At 38.6% G+C, this 19,889-nt stretch overlaps 2 protein-coding genes across 2 annotated transcripts in view; one reads left to right on the forward strand and one right to left on the reverse strand.

Moving 5' to 3' along the window:
- Window positions 1-19,889, forward strand: part of CEP85L (centrosomal protein 85L) — a 118,172-nt gene that overhangs the window by 53,921 nt on the left and 44,362 nt on the right. The window lies entirely within an intron of this gene.
- On the reverse strand, window positions 6,811-6,969 carry PLN (phospholamban). Its single transcript, XM_009953186.2, has one exon. It carries the CDS (start codon window positions 6,967-6,969, stop codon window positions 6,811-6,813), a length of 159 nt encoding a protein of 52 aa, XP_009951488.1.

Consider the following 19,889-nt stretch of genomic DNA (forward strand, 5'->3'; position numbering starts at 1 on the left):
GGTGGTTTGTTGTTTTTTTTTTTTAAAAGCAGGATATTTCAAGATTATCAAAAGTGATGAAGTGCTTACACTTATGTAGCTGTGCACAGTTTTCTGCTTTAAATGCAAACAGACAGGAACTGATACTACTATATCAACATAAAAAAAAGCTACAGATATGTAATTTGCAGAAGCTATTTTGAATGTTTATTGCACATATTTCAGCGCAGATGAGAGAAAATCTTTCATTTTAACTACGTATGCTGCCTTAGCTAACGCTGCCTAAGCTTTGGAGCAGGCAGCATAGAGTGGTCCGTGGATGCCTGTTAACTATAGGACTCTACATAAACTTTGTGTTTTGCCAGGCATACTGCCTTTTCCTGTGAAAAGTCTTTTTGTAGATCCAATTTAGATGGGTCTCTTCCAGATAACTGAACCACCCCGCAGCAGCAGTAATCATCTGGAAATCCTGATTGTGAACACGAGTAGGTCAGCTCTGTGGTGTACTCAGCACTTGTGAGAAGTGCTGGGACCAACAGTGTACGTGTGGAAGCAGGGATGTGCTGTTGGCGATAGAAAGCTGGAAGCTGGGGCTTCCTTCACGCTATGAGCAACGTTGGTCTCTCTTGCATGTGTGCAAAAGACTCAGTATGCATATGTATGGCATTACGTTTACTGTACAGTGCATATGTGTTGGTGCAATCTGTTCCCGTGTTGTGCTGGGGAAAGGGAAATGCTAAGAATAAGCTGTTTGGCCCCAATGTAGTGTATGAAATCAACCTCTGGCCACCTTTCCCAGCATATCTCAGGTGTGTAGAGCTACCTTCTGGACAAATAATTGCAGCAGAAGCGAGCTCTTCTGTGTCACTGTCCTTCCCAGGGACCTGTGGGAAGAGTACATCATCCTGTAAAGGGCCATAGGAGAAGGTCCTGTAAGAAGCCTGTGTTGCATGCTTAAAGCAAGGACAAGCTATGGACTGGATGACTGCACTGACAAGTAACAAGTGGTGTGTCAGATACGGCTTGAGGGCTCCTACGCTGTACACTTGACCTGTGCCTAAGTGGTAAATCCAGCTTATGGAGGCTGTAGCACACTTCTTGTGTTTGTGCAGATGCACCTACTGCTCATATATGTGTCGGTGTTAAGGGCTTCCTAGGCAGAGTTACGATAACCCTTGTTAATGGTCCTTCATTTTTCAGTTGTTCTGGCAGCTGCTTCTTTTGATACTGCTGGACAACAGTAACGGCTTCTGGGTTTTAAGGTGGTGCTGTGAACCATAGGTGGCCAAAAAAAGGTGTAATTATGTTTTCATATTTAAACTTATCCCTGTCTCAGCTGCTGAAAGCTGCTTTTCACATCTACAGCATCTGTGCTTTTGCTCTCCACAAGTAATTTGATGCATGCTCCGTTTGGCCTTCCTGCTGTATCTGTGTCATTTCCCATGAAATACATGTTCTACGGAAATCCCATTTCAAAAACTTGATTTCTGCTGTCCCCTTTTGCAGAAGTGTAATGTTCCTTGAAGGCTGCAGATCTTTTGTAGGCCTTTAAATACAAGTCAGCTGTAGCAGTGAGAAAACTACAGTAACTGCTGATGTGCATACTTGGATTTCTTCATGTACTCAGCAAGGCTTTCTTTACTTGGTGGCACATAGATAACTGTGCACAGCTTTTAGGATTGCTTTCTGATGGAATAGGCATGTGAACACTTTCTCTGTCAGATACTCAGTCTCTTCAGTCTTTGCATATTTATGTTCAGATAGTTTGAAGTGTCTACATTATCATTGCAAAACACTCAAAACAAGATTTGAGAAGGAAGCAGAGCCTCACAGAGGTTCACATCAGCTTCACAAGGATAAATGCGAGCACCAGAACCAAGACAATAAGCAGAAAGTTGAGTAACAGGTTGAGACCTCTGTTGTTGGCAAGATCCATAATGTGCATCAGTGTGCACTCTTGTGCTTGCAGCAGACTCCTGGTTGTAGCTTTGGGTTGCTTCTTCAGTAGTAAGCAGTGTAGATTCACATGAATTGCATTGTGTTCTCAGCTGTTTACCTGGGTTTAGTTTCTGCTGCTTAAGGGGAAAAAAAAAGAGTTTGTTTACAATAACTAGACTTTTTTTTTTTCCAAAAAAGGAATATGGATGCTCCTACAAGCCTTTTTTTTTTTTCCGAATACCTTAAAAACAATAATAATAAAGAAGTTAACAATAACTTTCATTTCACTACTGAAGAACTTCTGAAGAAGTAATTAATGGATAAAAGACTTGAATTTTATACAGTTTGGCTCATTGCTTATTTAGGGTTGTTTTTTTTAGTGTTTATGGTGCTTTCCAGGCCCATTTGATTTTCAAAAGAATGGCTATTCTCAAGACTTACTCTGTTTCAGCGATTGGCTGTTGAAAATTTAGTTTAAAAAGATCTCTGTAAGTGCAAAAAAGAGAAAACTTTCTCATCTGGGCAAAATGTACCTCTGTGAACAGGAGTGTTTCCTACCCTTCTAGGGTTTGGCATCATGCAGTATGGTAGGTAGCGTTTTGCCAGCAGTGTGCTGTGTAGGATTTACTGCAGCTTTGCAAATGCCTTATTAAGAATCTAGATTGGGCTGGCAGAGGGTGCATCCTTAGTGCTTTTAATAGCACATACGCAATAGCTTATTTTAAGATAGTATTAATAACTTAGCAATTATGTTTTATATATAGAAACATATATATGTAAATGAAAGAAACAAGTATGACCACTCAGCCCTAACAGTGAAATATTGCCAAAACTTCTTTAGTAACTAGCTAAGTTTTTAGGAAAGATCACAAGAGGGCAGTGTTTTATAGTTTTATTTTTTATACGAAAATGGAACTTTTGTCATTCTTTTATCCTAACACCCCCCCCCCCCCAAAACAGGCGTATAAAGCAATCAGTTTGACTAAACTGTCAGATATTACAATAAATCTGGGGCCTACTTTAAGTTATTTAAATTACTAGGGTTCTTATTAAGATGAGTATCAGTTTTTAATAGAATCCTTATGTATATGTTGTTCTGTTTTTAATCCTTGCAGTGAACAAGAGCTGTTCACTCATCTCCTTCCATAACCAAAAGAGATTTAAAATTCTTTTTTTCCAGTGTTTAGCATCTAGGTCAAAGCTAAAAGAACTAAGTTTGTTGTTAAATAAATGATATCTATGGATATTGTAGGACTTCACAAATATTTTCTAATAGCCATACAAATACAGGTATCTGGTCTGTAATCTATTATATATTAATATGCTTCCAAATATGAACAAGAATACTCTCTAAATGAATGTGTTCATTACTCTGCTCTAATTTTGGCATGGAGGATATAGGTAAAGTACATCTCAGGATGAGTGTGCATGTCTGACAGGGTTATTGTTTTGTGTGTAGTTGTAGTAAAACTCACATAAAAGTTCTTTGTGCGAGGGGACAGGGGGCGCAAACATTTTGTGCATGTTTTGTGACAAATTTTGTCGAAGCCTGGTTTACATTTGTCTTTCCACTGAATGGTTCAGTTCTGCTAGGAAGGGCAGTTGTTCTAAAATGATGCAGAAAAGTTAATAAAGAAATGCAAGTACCTGGTGCCCTTATAAAGCACCTTACTGACTAGTCTTGATCAGAGCAAAATTTCAGTTCTGAAATGGATCATGTCTTCACCTAGGGAAAGATGGGTACATAGATCGATTTTTGCTGAAGAGCTGGCTGAAGAGAAAAGTCTTTAAAACCAGTATATTCTTGTTCCTGATTTTGCTCTTTCCCATTGTAAAATTGCCATGGAAGTGGTAATTTGGTTTTTGGAGGAAGAGTACTAGCAGATTGCCGCCTCTTTAGCGGTCTTTATTCACTATCAGTGTGGAGGATGAATTTAACAGAAAGACATAGCCTTGGGTGGAGTGGAACAGAGAATTGAAAACTTAATCCAAGCTACATGCTGTGTTTGGAATTTTTATTACAGCTTATAAAAGTAGTGGTTTTTTTGATTACACTTTTGTAAAATTCATTAGGATTGATTATGTGCACTAGTTAATGAGTAGTATGTGTAAGTGATTTGGACATCAAAAAATAGGCAAGATCACTGTTGAAAACCAAACCAGAATAAATAGAGGTATAAAGAATTAGAAAGCTGTGCGTTACTATCTCTTTTTGACATAACTTTAATAAGTAAATGGTAAAATGTATGACTCTTTCTAAATGGAATTGTATTTAAGTATCATATTTTACACAATGTATTTTCAAGCAGTCGTTTTAATAAACAAAACCACAGTAGATGTTAGTTTTAAAGCTCATGTAAGTATACAGAGAAGATTGCACTATGTACAAAAGGTTTTATTTTTTTAATTTCTGGGTTCAGTTGACATTTAGTGATATAGAGCACAGTAGCAGATTTTCTGATCAGCAGAATCCTAAGACACAAATGAACCATACAGTGCATGCAATTTATCTGCATTGCTGTAAAATAACAGGAGGGCTTCCAGTTTATTTCTATTTTGGTTTTGTTCTTGTTTATTTATTGTTTTTAAGTGAATAATGGCTTCTCAGGTACCTAAGAGGAAAGTGGTGGGTTTGGTTTTGAGGCGGATGGTATTTTAAGTTTTTTAGCAGTGCTTTACTTTTACTTGTATATATTACTGGCTTGTGAAAGCGATAAACCCAACATGTCCTCAGAATGTATGTGCTGATACTTTACTCACAACAGCTTTTTTTCTTCAGGAAGTTTTCAGTACTGTAAAACTAGTTGTCTAGTTGTCTAATTTCCAGCTGAAGTCTCTTGAAACACCTCTAAAGCAAACTAAAACTGGAATCCCTATCCATCACAAAATATAGATTTAAAAAGAGAAGAAAGTAACTTTGGATTTTTCTATTCACACCCCCCCACCCCCACCCCCCTCTCCGAAGTGCACTGTGTTTGTGGCTTTTCTTAACAAGCAGGATTAATCGGGAAAGTGCACTTCTTAAAAATCTCATGCATTTGTGAGTGGTCAGAATGCATGAAACGCACATTGAGATTTACATTGACAGTTGGAATCAGTAATATTCATATACTAATTTGCAATTGGAGGGGGATGTTTCTGATCCCATCAGTGCTTGCCCCAGTCCTCATACAGTAGCTAAATAATTTAATCTAATGATTAACCTTATTTCAGAGGTCTGGTCTCAGCATATCTGTTTGCCAGTTAGGAAGTGCATCACCACTGCACATGCTTGCATTCCATTGAATACAGTTTTTTCAAAGATTTCTTCCCTTCCTGCTCAGCTGTTCATTGTCAGCCTCTGCTCATGGCATATTGTCTTAAATGCAGAATACAAGATTAAGATTAACTTGTTTTGATTTTCTGTGTTCATCAATAGGATTGCTTACATGGAGTTGTGTAGAAATATCCCTGTTTAAAAAAAACTGATGTCTGTTTGACCTGTCTATTGATTCTTGAGCTTTCTCTAAATTTGAAAACTATATAAAGTTTCTACGAATCTCGCATAATACCAGCAACACATGGGAGGGTTGGAAGTCTACTACTCGGTCTTGTTATTGACAACTGCTGGAGTAGAGACTTCATCTTTTATGTGTATAGACTGTGGTTTACGTGTTGAAGATATTTCTGCAGTGCTTTCCCTCCTGTGCATAATTGTTTATAATTTTTTTTTTGTGTGTGTAATTTAGTTTAGGAAAATACTTGCTTGTTCTTGATAACAGGCATTTGCAATTGAAGGTGGTGGTGTTATGTGCATTTTGTGTAATACACTTCAGTCACAGCAGTAAGGGTGACCTAGACCTTTCTCTTTACATCAGATACAGGCCACCTTGTGTGACATTGAAAAGTACCAAGTTTTCTGTAGTTTTAAACCAAGGCAGTTATTACATACATTACAGCAAGCCGTAATAAAGTTGTCTGAAGCCAAATATTAAGAACTCTGAGGATTATTTCTGAGTTGTGCCAATTGTCATGTCAGGTAAATGACTATGAAAATTAAATCTTTGATACCAGTGTGGTAGTGTCAATTTTTTTCTGCAAAACATAGTGAAAAAACTTTGCAGATGTCACTTAGTTCTGCAAGGATGTATCTGATGAAAAACACTGTAAATGAAGGTTCTTTTTTTTCCAGATCCAAGTTGTGTGTGTATGTGTGTATATATATATATATATGCATATATATATATATATGCACACATACATACATGTGTATTTATATTTTTATATATGACCCCTTAAGTAGGGAGAAAAGCATATGAAATAATTTTTGTTTCTGGATTAGAAAAGACTTCTGGTTTATTCTCATATTCCCTTAGAAAACACTAAAACAATGTGAGTGCCTTCACTTGATAATGCAGAGATGCAGCACTTTGAAGTAAGCAGAGCAGAAATTTTCCTAGGATGTGTTGAGGGCTGTGTGCCTGTACCTCTTCTTTGGGCAGATGCGGGAACCCCTCCAAGGTCTCAAGGATTTTCAGAGACCTAAAACCAATCAGGTCCCCAAAAAGTGAAGTTGCTGTTTGTGTGATCTAGCTGAAACATTGAGGAACTTACCAGCTCCATGAAGAGCCAGTACTTTACCCCATTCAGAAAAGACATGTCTTGATTGAGAAGACAAAGTAGGTCATGCACAGCTTTGTAACAACAGGCTCTAAACGCTGTTCTGCACAAAAGAAGTGGGTTTTTAATACATCTAGCAGGTAGTAAGAGAATAGTGCGATGGTTGGCATACAGCTCTAGTCCAAGTGCTAGCCCCTCTCACAAGAGGATCCTTGCATTGGGAGTTGCGAGTGTAGGTCTCTCTTCCCTCTGGTGTGACTTTCCTAGAGGACAGTGCAGAGAAGTGCTGGAACTTCAGATGAGCATCACAATGATACAGATCAGCAAGAGGCAAATTAAAATCAGGCAGAAATTCACAAAGAGCTCTTGAAGCCTTTGGCGTGCTTGTGGGTTGACCTCAATAGTTGAGGCTCTCCTCAGAGCAGAGCGGGTTATGTGTTGGACCTTCTCCATGGCAACAAGAAAACAGAGGGCACAAATCAGAGGTTTTAGGAGTGCAGGAAAGAAGAGAAGTTGTCAGGAGCAGTGCAAAGTGCCTGTTATCTTCTGGTTTTTAGACAGCCTTTGTGGAGCTGGGAAAGCAGGAAAGTGAAGAGTTAGAAATGCAGAAGTAAAGTGTTTTGCTGAGTGCAAATGCAGATGGTTTTAAAGGTCTAAAAAGCCTGAAGTAAACAGATTGCCTTCACGGGTGTTTTATTTGAAAACAGGATTTTTAAAATTTTGCTTTTCAAGTTTAGGTTTGTACGGTATTGTGCTTCTCCTGAAGGCTGCTGAGCACCTGCTTCTTAGCAGTGGTGGGGAATTGTAAAATGGACATTATGGATATGTGGGTTTTACTCAGATCATAGCTTTAGATCCTAATCTCTCTGTCCTTTACAGTCTCTGAAAAGGCCATGGCTGATTTCCCTCCCACCCGCCATGCTTTATTTGTTCAAGCACATGTGGAAGACTGATGATATGACTAGACTCACAGACCTTTCAGCCAGGAGATCTGGATAATGGCTGCTGGCTGTTACTGACCCAGGGAAGATGATCTGATTTACCAGTACCTTATTCTGGAAGGGAGGAAAAGAAATTTTGTTGAAGCATTTCCATTACAAGTAAAAATGCTTTATGGGGTGTAGTTAAAACCTAGTGCATCACTACTCTAGGGACTTCTAGTAATATATTTCTCAACAGACAAAACAGGACTAATTTTTTCTTTTATGCATGTAGGATAGTGTGTTTCAAAATGTGCAAAGGCAGATGACTGCTATGAGGAACAAAATAAAGCATGTGTATAACTTTGTTTCTTAAGTGAGTGTTTTATTTCAAGTATATTTGCTCCCTTTTTAATGGCAGATGGAAGCACAGGGTGTCAGTTGTCTTAAAAGTCCCAATAAGTAGTTGCAGTATAAAACCTTCCTGTACGAACCTTCCATGGCAAGAGGCTGGCTTTGATATATGCTTGCTTACCTCATAATGAGGTCGATTCTGTAGGTGCTATCACAATGTGAAAACCTGATTTTCAAGATGATGATGGTATATGCATCTCTCAAACTTTGCTTCTAAAGCTGCATTTGCCCCTAAATGTTTTATGAATTTATATCATGATCATGTCTTTCACAGAAGGCCTCTCCTTGTCTTTTTTTTAAACTACTCATGTATGCCACATAAAGGAAAACCACTGCTCCTGACTCCATGATCCTGACTGAATCAGAGATACTTTGTTGTCTGTGGATTTGTCTTTAAAGGTGGCTAAAATGGAAAAACCTTAAAATGAAATAGAAGTGTCTTTCAGACTCTTCTTTTTTGGTCCCTCCATGTTGGGCGGTAGAGTCAAATGGTACTGTATGAGCAGAATACGTGTGCTTCCAGTGCCAGTGGCAGTGTTGGTATTTAAAAAGAGACTTTCAAAAGAAACCAGATTACAGATGGATATTTTAATAACTTTAGAGGATTCCATGTGATGACAACTCTGAAACTGAACTTCAGATTTTGTTAGGATGTTTTGAGCTATAGTTAATCTTACCTTTATTGCAAACAAAACACACACCAGGAACTTACTTTCATAGTGACTATAATTTTTCAGCTTTGTTTGACTTTATGCTGTACCTGGTTTTGTCTGTTGAAGCAGTTACAGTGCTTGCCAAGTATATTCTGCTTAGCTCCTTGCTGGTCACGGTCTGCCCCAAGTGCAGCAAAAGAAGACACACAGAGGAATTCTCAAGTGATTTGGCTGAAGGTGCATTCGTTCTCCCAGCCCAGTACAGGTTGGGGTGCATTAGGCTGTTTATCCTCTTCTAGACAAGGCATGGTAGATGAACCACTGAAGGATTTACACTAGTACAGAAAAGTTTGTGTAACCAGCTTGTGTGACGGATACTGCACAGAGAACACTATTTCCTGCGCCTGACTTCATCACAACTTAGGTTGTTTTCTTAATGCAGGGTGTGTGTAACTAGTGGTCTTTGGGCTGTGTGTGACTTGCTACGTATCTGTCTTCTTCCTGTCTGCTGTTTTTCTTGGGGCCCTCAGGAGGACTGGAACAGCATGAGTTTTTACCTGCATTATATGCACAGTAAGTCCATTTCTGTGTACTGCATTAGATTTAACCACACACATGCTAGCACCTGCACTGCTGTGTTGCTGCGTGTGTTTCACTTGCATGACTCAACGGCAAGGGCCTGGGGCTTTGAAGTGCTTTCATAAAAAGCAATATTAGCTGGTTGGGCATCATAGATGCAAAGCCAACACAGGTGAGGAGAGATGATGATATCAATAATCTTCCCTTTGGAATGGGCGAGGGATATTGCTGAGGGAGCAGGCAGTAGGTCCGAAGGCTGCGTTGAGCTGGATTGGCAGCTGTTTGGACATACGTGATCAGAAGGCAATACAAAAGGATCTTAAAAAAAAAATAATTGAGCTAGTGGAAGTTAAAATGTATACCTTTTACAGCTAGAAAATGGTGTAGAGAAGGGATGAGGAAAGTTCGAAATAGAGTAACTTTGTTTTCTTGATTTAAAAGCTTATATGGTTTTGGAAATTTTTGAAACACCTATGTGTCATTTTACCTCCTAAGCCTGTCTGTGGGAGAGGTTTTCTTGTAAGCAACGGAAGCAAAATCTGTGTCTGTATTTCAACAAGTTTGTCTTTACAAGTGCATGGCTTCAACTAATAAACACATACCTTGCTTGTTAATCCTCCATGGCGCTGTCATCCACCTAAAGTGTGCATAAAGAGAAACAGACTCAGTAACACAGCTGCATAGGGGTGGCTATCAAGGTCAAAATGGACAGCCTGAAAAATAATTACACTGCAATGAAGGCTAATCATTGCCACAAATAGTAGCTGTTCTCTGCTGTTTAGTCCCCTGACTGTGTTTTAGGAGAATATTAAGAGGAAGTATGCATGCACACACCACTTCTTGAAAGGAAAGTGCAGCAAAAGGGCAAACTGTATTTGTTAATTTTTTTAAGGTTGAGAAGTGTTATGTGTGACAAGACTGAGTACTGCACAAGAGAAACTGTCGGCTGCATTGCTGTGCAGTTTTGTGGTTAATCCAGTGTTGTTAATGGATGTGAAAGTCTTGTCTTATGCACAGTGCGAATCTGCAAGAAGCTGTCACGTGGCTGACCCCGTATGTTACTATGTAGGGGATCCCCTACACCTGGTGCCCTAGCATGAGTCACCGATCACAATTATTGCTTCCTTCTTCACTGACATGTGACTGTTCCCCTGATTTGTATTCGGTTATTTTTATCTTTGTTCCTGGATGTCCTTCACAATGAGAGGAGGTATGTGACCGAAGTGAAAACTGTGGGCCACGCTCGTTCCTGGTACAACTGCATTGAAGCCATTGAAGTCACGCAGGATAAATTTGGCTCCTTTGGAAATGCCATAGCGATTTTAGACACAGCCTGTTTCCTGTCATATGTTTACTAAATGCAGCAGTGATATCAGTGGAATAGGAGAGGTTTGACATATTTGATGCTGTCCCATATGACCAAGTGAAGCTCTGAAAGGGCATTGTTAAAAAGTAATATTACATAACAGTCTATTGCATAGAATTTTACAATGAGGTGTCCCCAAAACCTAATAATTCAGTTCCGTCCATTGAAAATAAATGTCTTAATAACCAGAAACACAATGATGCAAAAAGTACCATCAAGTTCTGTGATTCTTGGTCTAGTATGGGTTTAAAACTGTTGTCAAAAATTACGTGGCCTAAGAAATTTCCTGTAGCTGTTTGAGTAGTATGATACTCCTACGCAGGAAGAGGCATCCCCTCTGCATGTTTAGAGGAGGTAAGTTTAAAGATTTCTGGATATAGTGCCGAAGCAAAGAAGAACCCCGCATGCAGGACTAAATGAGTTGAGTTGAACCTGGAGGCCTTTGTCACCATTGTCTGTGGATTGTGTGGCCCCCAGAGGAGAAGACATTGCAGAATTTTAAAGCAGCTGCAGTTGATGTGTAGGCATGCTTTTCATCTTTGCTGGCTGTCCTGTGTTAATATATATATCTTATTCCAAGTTGCATTGCTTTGTTTTGAACCGTGCTGTAAAATACCTCCTCATTGGCAGTGGGGAATCACTGCAGTTGAGACCTCCCAAGTCTGAAAACCCTCCTTTTTTTACATGAAGAAGTTGAGGGGGTGAGAAGGGAGTGAAGAAGGAAGCCATCTGAATTAACTCTAGAGATCTGTAGAGGATCTCACTACTGTCAAATTGAGTTCAGGAAGTAAAAGTTTCCAGTGATAAAACAGAAGTTGCTTATAGGTTTTCAAGTACAGAAGTGATTTATAAAGGTATGTTATAACTTTTAATTTTTGTTCTTTTTACAAAAAAAATAAATATTATGGAGATGACTATCTAGGATTTACCACAGCAGCTGCATTTTGTATTTACCTATGCTGGGGTGCAGAATTCTGTTGCTTATTCTTATTTTAGGCTGAGAGTTGCAGTAGGCAGTTGTGTCAGTGAAGAAGGGTGTTAAGGATATTACCCAATTCAACAGCTTGACTGCATGAAAAGGGAAGTTTTAATTTTAATTTTTTTTTTAAGAAATCATAAAAGGGGAAGGAAGGGGCTGGAGGTGACAACAAAGACAGGTGGGTGAAGACAAGAATGCAGACAATAGAGCAGGATAGGACAGATTGAGGAAGGAAAGTAGAAGAATAAAATGAGCAAAGAGAGGAGAGTGGGAAAAAAGAGCAAGGAATTGCGCAAGGGGAAAGAGAAAACTGCAGCTGGAGTCCATTAAGTCATTGAAGAGAGCTAGACACTGGCTTGGGGCATATTATGTCATTTTTTCAATCGCATGCAGAAAACATTTCCTTAGGATGGGGGAAGAAACCACAATTCAGCTCACAGAATCTGGGAAGTGCTGGTAACAGGAAAAGCACACACATTTTATCCTTCTAATTACCTTTAGTTTTAAAGTCTATTTTGTACTGAAGTGTCAATATTTTTCATGTGTTTGGGAGAGGATAAGGGAAGGCTCACATATAAGATTCTTTTCTTTTCCTCGCCCTCTTACTAATTCATTCCTCTTACAGTCTTCCTTTTGACTAGCTCTGATGTTCTTGGTGTTCTAGGAGCAAGATCGCCAGTAAAAGCTTTTACTTGTATTTCAAGTCCATGAGAATGCAAAAGGTTTAGATACCAAGAAATTACACTGGTGAATAGCTGAACACACCAGGCTTAGCATTTTGGTTTTTGGAAGTTATCCACATACCTTGTGAGTAACTGGAACTTTTATCTGTGTGCCAGTCTGTTAGAGCAGCCTGGGAGTTAATGCTTTGGGCTACTTTTTAATTCTGGGTTGAATTCCCTGCAACTGCTGCAGGACCATGCAATGGGATCTTGGGCAGGTGCTTCGTCCTCCATACTCATCAGTTGCCCTAATCAAAATAAGACTATAATAACCATATACTTTTTCGCACCTGTTGGTATGATTTAACTTTTACATAGTAACTTTCTGTTAGGAACTTAACTCCTTCCTCCACTGCACGTAGTTAGCACCCTAACGCCTTGCAGTTTCAAGTTGGGGTTTGGGTTCTGGTGGTTCATATGACACTACTTATTAATAGGAAATGGGGTAAGTAAAATTTGAACTGAAGTAAAAATTGAAATACATCTAGCAAGTATAAAAGGTAGAAGTGGAAGGGGATGTTGCAAGTTGTGTTTTTAACTTTCCAGCAGCTCAGGGGACAATGATATGGCACTGATTGAAAAAAGAATGTAGTAGGTAAATTCAACTTCTGAGAAGTAACTTGATGCCAGGGAAGTCCTCTTAAGCCTTGTATCAATCTCTAGAAAGCAAAGGCATTCTTCCAGTTCTAAAGTGTCTTGTGGTTTAGGGAACATAACATTACTTTCCAGTTGGGGTACTTTGCCATTCCTAAATCAAATTATTCTTAAAGAAAATTAAAAAGCTGCTCTTGTAGCTCTGTAGGTATATCCCATACATTTTTGTTTGCTGATGGTGTGAAAAAATCAGTGAAAATTACACACTATCTGATTACAAACTGATTTTAGTGAGTTTCATATTATAATGAAGATACTGTATTCCTAACCTCCTCAGAGGATAAGAAATAAATGCAAATTTTTGAAATAGAAATGTGGTATATACATACATCTGAATCTATCTAAATACAAATAACGTAATTGCCTTGACAAATGGATGTCAAAAAAAAAGGGCAGAAAATTTTATTTGCTGTAAATTAAATGCAGCATTTCACATCTGATTTGTAACATTTTTATCACCTGATATGTAGCACATGCTTCTGTCATGACTGTCGCTGCTGTTATTCAGGGATTGGATGTCTGTGACATGGGATGTTACCGATGTGAGATTTTCAGATTTAACTTAGCAGCTGAACCACACTGTCATCTACTTTAAATTACCTAACTCTGACAAGATAGAATTCAAATGAATGAGTGTCTAACCTGCTGTATCTGTGGATACATTCCAGTCAAGAGCTGCCTACAGCAGTTAAGTTTCTATGTGTATATTCGATCTGTACATGTACGCATAAACTGTATTTTTTTTAAAGGTGTGTGTATGCAATGTTTGTGTTAGGAGAGAAAGATTCTGTGCGAGGTAGAATAGACCCAAACTCCTCTCTTCACTTGAAAATGCTTTTTATGTAACTTTAGCCTTGAAAAAAAATCTGTCTGTCTGTCTCAGAGTCTTCTTGGTTGTCATAGGCATTTGGTTTGAAGGCAGTGGACGGTCTGAAGTGCTGCTTCTGCCTGCTGGGAACAGCTTCCTGAGAACTTCTTAACAGATCGTTTGCCTAAGGAGTGATAGGATGTCTGGACACTTCCAGTGCTTGTCTGTTCAAAACTGGCACGAGGCTGCTGAGCACAAAACCAAGTGTCTGCATGTATTTTTGCCTGATGCCTACCAGTCAGTAATAGGAAAAGGAATTAGGTGTGCCCGTTCCATACACACACCTTACACACATTCCAAAACACACCTTACAAAATTAAGGTCTATATTAAGTCTGTTTTTTCTAAAATGAGAACCTTAAGTAGACATAAGTAATAAGGTGTGAATTGATGGAAGGGGGGAACATGGTTAGAAGGAGGAGAAATTCCTTAGAGACCTAAGTACTCATGAATCATATTCTGATATACAAATACTTGTGTATCTAAATATTAAAATTTCCTTTATGTGACATGCTTCTGTTGGAGATGCACTCTTTTTTTGTTCGCAGTAATTTTAGAGCTGGGGTTGTATTTTGTGTACAGTATATATGTGCTTCTCTTAGTTGGAAATAAATGGATTACTTTCTGCATTTGAAATTGAAATTCAGTTCATGATGTTACAAATCTTAGCTAGATTATTTATCTGTTACTAGAAGCATTCTAGGACAAGTTTGACAGTTACAATGACCAGCAGGAGAAAATAAACCTTTAAAGGAATTCACAGCAAAAATGCTATATGAATTCTGTAGCTTGAAATGCACTTTGAGTAACATGATCTACTTTCAGTTCTAGTACTGCTATAAACTGCTTAAATTTTTAAATTAAGGGTACTTTTTCATCATACAGCAAAAAGAGTTTTGGTCTCTCAATGTGTTAGATCAGAAAAATGCTTTTTTGAGTTAAATGGTGAAAGAACTTTACCTTTGCTGGGCTGTGGGTAGGCAGCATTGGGGAAACAAAAGTGTCCTTACAAAACTTTAAGTGAATTACTCTCTTTGTGGATTTTGTATTAAAAACAAAATAAAATTAAATTTAATAGGAGAGGCAGAGGAGGAAAATGATGAAAGCTGCTCACCTTCTGATGTAATGCTGCCTGTAATGCTAAATCATCTACTCAAGGACAGCTAGTGACCCACCAGCATGTAGAAAAATCTCAGTTGCCTTTATTGTCACTAAAATATGTCCCCTACAGCATTACGGTTTTGACTTAGAGCAGTAATGCCTACATATCCATGTTTTTGATAAATTAACAACTGGTTATAATTGTTTGAGTAGAGGAGTTTTTGTAGGAAACTGCAGCTACAGTGCCTTGCTGTAAGAATTAAAAGCATAAAAGAAGAGAGATTCCTTACCTCTGGTGCGACTGTTAGTGAAGCACAGAGGAGCCTGCTCCGGGCTGTGGGAAGTGTCTGTAGATCTCTGGCAACTTGTCCGAGTCTGTGACCAAGTGGTGGGAACAATTGAAGTAGGCTGAGGGGAAAAAATAACAAAAGTTTCAGAGGCAGGACTCCCGGTGTCATTCAGCAGCTCACAAGTTGTGATTGGTTCCATTTCTGCCTTCTGGCACGGGCAGTCGCTCCTCTAAACTTGTTCACAGCAGTAATATATTAAACATGGGCAACATCTTTCCTCTTGTGAAGGGAACTGTGTGCCAGGGAGACCACCTGCACAGCCACAGGATGAAGGAATCTGGAAAGCGGCATGCTTCAGTGGGGTAGCGAAGGGAGCTACTTGCTTACACCCTTTCTTTTCTTAAACAAAAACTTATATGGGGATTTGTTCAGGAAATTTTTGCTAGAGCAATGTTTCTTCATCGTAAAAAACCAAATCTCTAGAGTGGGTGATCACATTTCACTTGGGTTTTTGAGCTGGAATGATTTTCTTTTGTGCAAAGGGTTTCTTGAACTACTCTCTCAGTATATGCAGTTTTGATAATTCTGTTACACAGCTGGTATTCAGTTTACAGCGTATGGTGTGTGTGTTTTCCAGTATCGTCTGTCTTCTCACAATGTTTGAACTGAAGCAATTTTTCTCTATTTCAAGTCTCATCCAACTTTTAAGTTAATTTGTGGGTTAGAGGATTTTTTCCCCAAATAAAATCCAGCATATATAAGTTCATTTCCAAAATTTATCATTCCTATATAATTTGAAGTATTTACCTTTCCTTTAAAACATCCACCCACCCGTTTTCTCCCCTTCCCTCTTTTTGTGGCTGGAAACTATCTAAGTGACTTTTGAGAACCAGTTCTGTTTGTTTGATAGGAGTAGCAGCTGGATGCTACTTTGCAGGTTATCTTATGTATATTATCCTGTGTTGGGAAATGACAAACGAGACCACAGTGCGTACACAGAGCAGGCTTTGGCATCCAGTAAGTGGAGGATTTACTGAACCATTGAGTGTGGGAGCATCCAGCATCAGGCTTCGTATGTGAATTCAACTGCCAGCACGTGCCTTTTCCCGATTTGAAATTTGCAGGCAAAAATACAGCTCAGCCTAACTCTGAACACTTCCAGATCCAGTTTTTTTCCAGACAATAATTGTTTAGCATAGATTAGTGCTTGGCTTGGAGCAGGAAACCAGACATGGTGGGGTTTTTTGTTTAGTTTGGTTTTCTTCATTCCCTGTAAGCCCTGCTGTGATTCATGCTGCAAAACAGGGACAAAAAGACCTTGCAGGTGATGTACCACCTTTGCTTCAAATCTCTATTTTTTTACTCTATTTTTACTTTCGTAAAGAAGGTTTAGCTCTCCTGTAAAATTGGTTATAACATAGTTGAAGTTAGCAACTCAGTTTTGATATAATAAATCTACCTGCTCTCTGTTATGCTTTAGTATCAAACCCAGGAAATTTAGGGTCACATATTTCAGTTGAAAGTTAATTGAATATCTCCACAGTGAGGAGCAATAGTTCTTTACCACTATAAAGGGTTTCATAATTTAGTTATAATGGCATTGTTAAACATTATCAGTCTCTCAGTCAAACAAACTGTATTGGGCCTTTTTATGAGGGAAGTTTCATGTTTTTATTACTTGCTGTCATCCAGCAAAAGTACTACTATCATTGCATTGTTTGCTTTTTGTGAGATGTAATATGAAACTTGCACTATTGAAATTCACCTCTCTACTTTGTTATTGAAGTCCAACACCCAGCATTGCCGTAGCTGTGATGCCAGTTCCTCCCTTTCACCAAGTCACTGTAAAATGATCATGTTATGTAGTTACTCTACCCCAAATTCTCAGCTTTTTTTTGTTAGTGAATTGGACATAATCATTATTTTGGAGCTTTTTAGAAATGAAATGCCTTGAAAGAAAGCTGGTTTTGTTTGTGACCTGCTGATGCAGTTGTAATTTGACCTTCTTTTTAAAGAATGATACTTAAATGTGCAAGGTAAGGCATTAATAAATACAGTATCTTATCAGAAATAAAATACATGCCTTCTGTAAATGCCTAACTCAGATGAGAAATTTTAAGATCGAAAATATATTAATTAAATAACAATGACATGCACAAATTCGGACCACACGGATGCTGTAGATCTTGTATTGATGTTGTTTCTCTGACAACAAGCTTATTTGGGTACCCCCTCTTGAGAATGTTTTCCTAGTTTGGTTCAGTTTTGCTCCCTCGTTAACTCGTGGGGATTTTGATGGGATTCTGAGGCAGATAGCAAAATGCTGCTTACAGGACATGTTAGTCTGACAGGTACAGGTGGTATATATGAGCACATTGTTGTACTGTTTGATTCACCCATGGGTGAATGGGTCCAGACACCCATGGATATCAGAAAGGAAAAGCTTTAAAAAAGGAATCTGTGTTGGAGGTTCTGGTCTGCTTTATTTTGTTCTGGGGAACAAAAATGTGCAGCTGTTGCTTGCTTGACCTTAAATGGAGATGATCTGGGCTTTCTCCAGTGGGATTAGAAATCTGCCACCAGGGCATGTTTTTTCTCATAAATTTATTTAGAGATCTGGTTGATGTTTGGGATAATGTCCAAAAAGAGATGTGTTATACTTTAGCATACTAGCTCCTTTATTTAAATTATAATAGTACTAATACTTTTATTCACATTGGCAATAATTTCCTGAACTATTTTTGCCTTTCATATGCTAGTTTTGAAAATTCCAGCTGTAGACACTGACCACCTGTATGGTCTGTGTAAAGGGTTTGAGATGTCAATGTTGGTCTGTTGATAATCCACGTCTCTGCATAGAAATGAACCATAACTCAAGCCCAATTATTTATGATACACAAGTAAAGAAATTCAGCAGTAAGTCTGAGTACTCAGGTTAGTGCGTTATTTCATGGTGCTGCTGCAGTTTTCTCTTATACTGCAGGCGTGCCTCTACAGCATCACACTGCTAAGGTTCTTGTGTTGCGTGTGTTTGGTTTAAAAGTAGCTGAAAACGAAGGGAGAACTGGATGTTCCCACAGATATGCACTAGTTTGTGTGTGTAGGTTGGACAGAATAGCAGATTTTGGTGTTCAAGCTGAACACTAAAATGAGATCTTGTCTTTTTGTAACCCGTGTTTTTCTGGGATGAATCTGAGATGTTTCCTGCAGCATGTCTTACTGCTTGTAACCGTCCAGGTATCAGCAAATGTGCTTTATGAGACACTTCTTGCTGATCTTTGCTAAGGGAAAGGACCCAGCTAATGTAACCTTCAGTTACATTTGTACTGCAGGTCTAACACAGCCTAAAGGGAGGTGAGAGTGTTTTCTTCCTTCTAAAAATACAGGAAAAACAATATTTTTGGCTGGTGTGAACAGCATTCCGAATTCACACCAGGTAAGGAGATAGCCTAATCAATTCAGAGCTAGTAACTTTTTTTTATGCCTTTGAGTTTTTTGCTTGAATTTGATAGATTTATGACCCATATGTTTGTATGTTTTATGTGATGTCTCCTTTAACATTTATCTGACTTCAGTGATTCTCACTCACATCTGGAATCTCAGTGGGTTTTGAGTATATGTGGATGAAGTTGCCTTTCTGAGGCTGCAGATTTTCCTCCTGTACAGTGAGAATTATAGTCTCTGTTAGCATTATAGGAAACAGCTCTGCTGAGAATTCTAGGCTTTGTCTTGTGTTATTCTCCTCTGGGACAAGACATATTTACTTTTCCAAAGCGTTGGACAGTCATTAAATTAGTTTGATCTTCACATTTTGTTCTTCATTATAAACAAGGTGAACTTAGTTTTTGAAGCTGCAACTTGTGAAGGGTACCATTGCGAAATGACTAAAAAACCTATATGAAATAAATTAATAGGAAACTGTACAACTTGGGCTGAAATATTTCTCATTTTGGGAATGCTGAAGGTCCTGGCAGGACTAGTCATCTGATTTGTTACTAACCAAAGACATTTTCGGAAAGGTCAGCTTGAATGTTTTCATTTCAGTTGCTGTTACTGGCATGAACTTTTAACCATTACAGTAGATCACAGGGCTCAGAAGTGTGTAACGCCTGTTTATTGTCTTTGGTGCTTTGACCCAATGTTAGGAGAGAAGTAGCAGAGCAAGACATTTTGCCTGGCTCTAGCTCTGAAAGTCTACATACAAGGCACTTAATTCCCTTGGAAGCAACACAGCACAGACTTGACCTATATAGCTTTTTTTTATTTTGCAATAAAATATTGACAGCACAAAAAGCCCTGCTCTTTCAAATACCTGGTTGCTTTCATGTCAATGAAGTATGCTTTTTTTACTAGATTAATGAAGGTGAAAAATTGAATAGTAGCAGTTACTTGGAGAGGTGCAAAGTGTCTTCAGAATAGCAGCGTGATACCAGTAGGAAGTTCGATGATCTTCATTACAGTGGAAGGTTTTTTATTTCTGCGTAATGCCAGGGGGAACTGGTTCACTGGTTAAGCTGAACAATGTACTTTAGGTGGTGTGCTGAGATCTTTATACCTAAGAAACTGTGCTGAGTGTCTTTGAGATAAACTGTTCTAGGAAGCAGAGAGATTAGTTGTGTTAGTTGACATGTTATGAGTGATGGATGAACGGTGGGACAAAGGCATATGAAGGAGAGATAAAGTTGGAAGACCGTGTTCCAATTGCCAAGTGCTGGTGCTGGATTAACTCCACTTAAACAGTAACTGCAGAATGGAGGAGAAACAACTGGGGTTTAGATTTAGCTGCTGCCTATCTTCAGCTGAAGGTTGTCCTAACAGAAATGCATAA

This window comes from Leptosomus discolor, chromosome 2 (genome assembly GCF_034619465.1).
Source record: "Leptosomus discolor isolate bLepDis1 chromosome 2, bLepDis1.hap2, whole genome shotgun sequence".
Classification (NCBI taxonomy): Eukaryota; Metazoa; Chordata; class Aves; order Leptosomiformes; family Leptosomidae; genus Leptosomus; species Leptosomus discolor.

Excerpts from the sequence above, each read along its gene's own strand:
- PLN (XM_009953186.2), bottom strand. The coding sequence starts at position 6,969 with ATGGAGAAGGTCCAACACATAACCCGCTCTGCTCTGAGGAGAGCCTCA.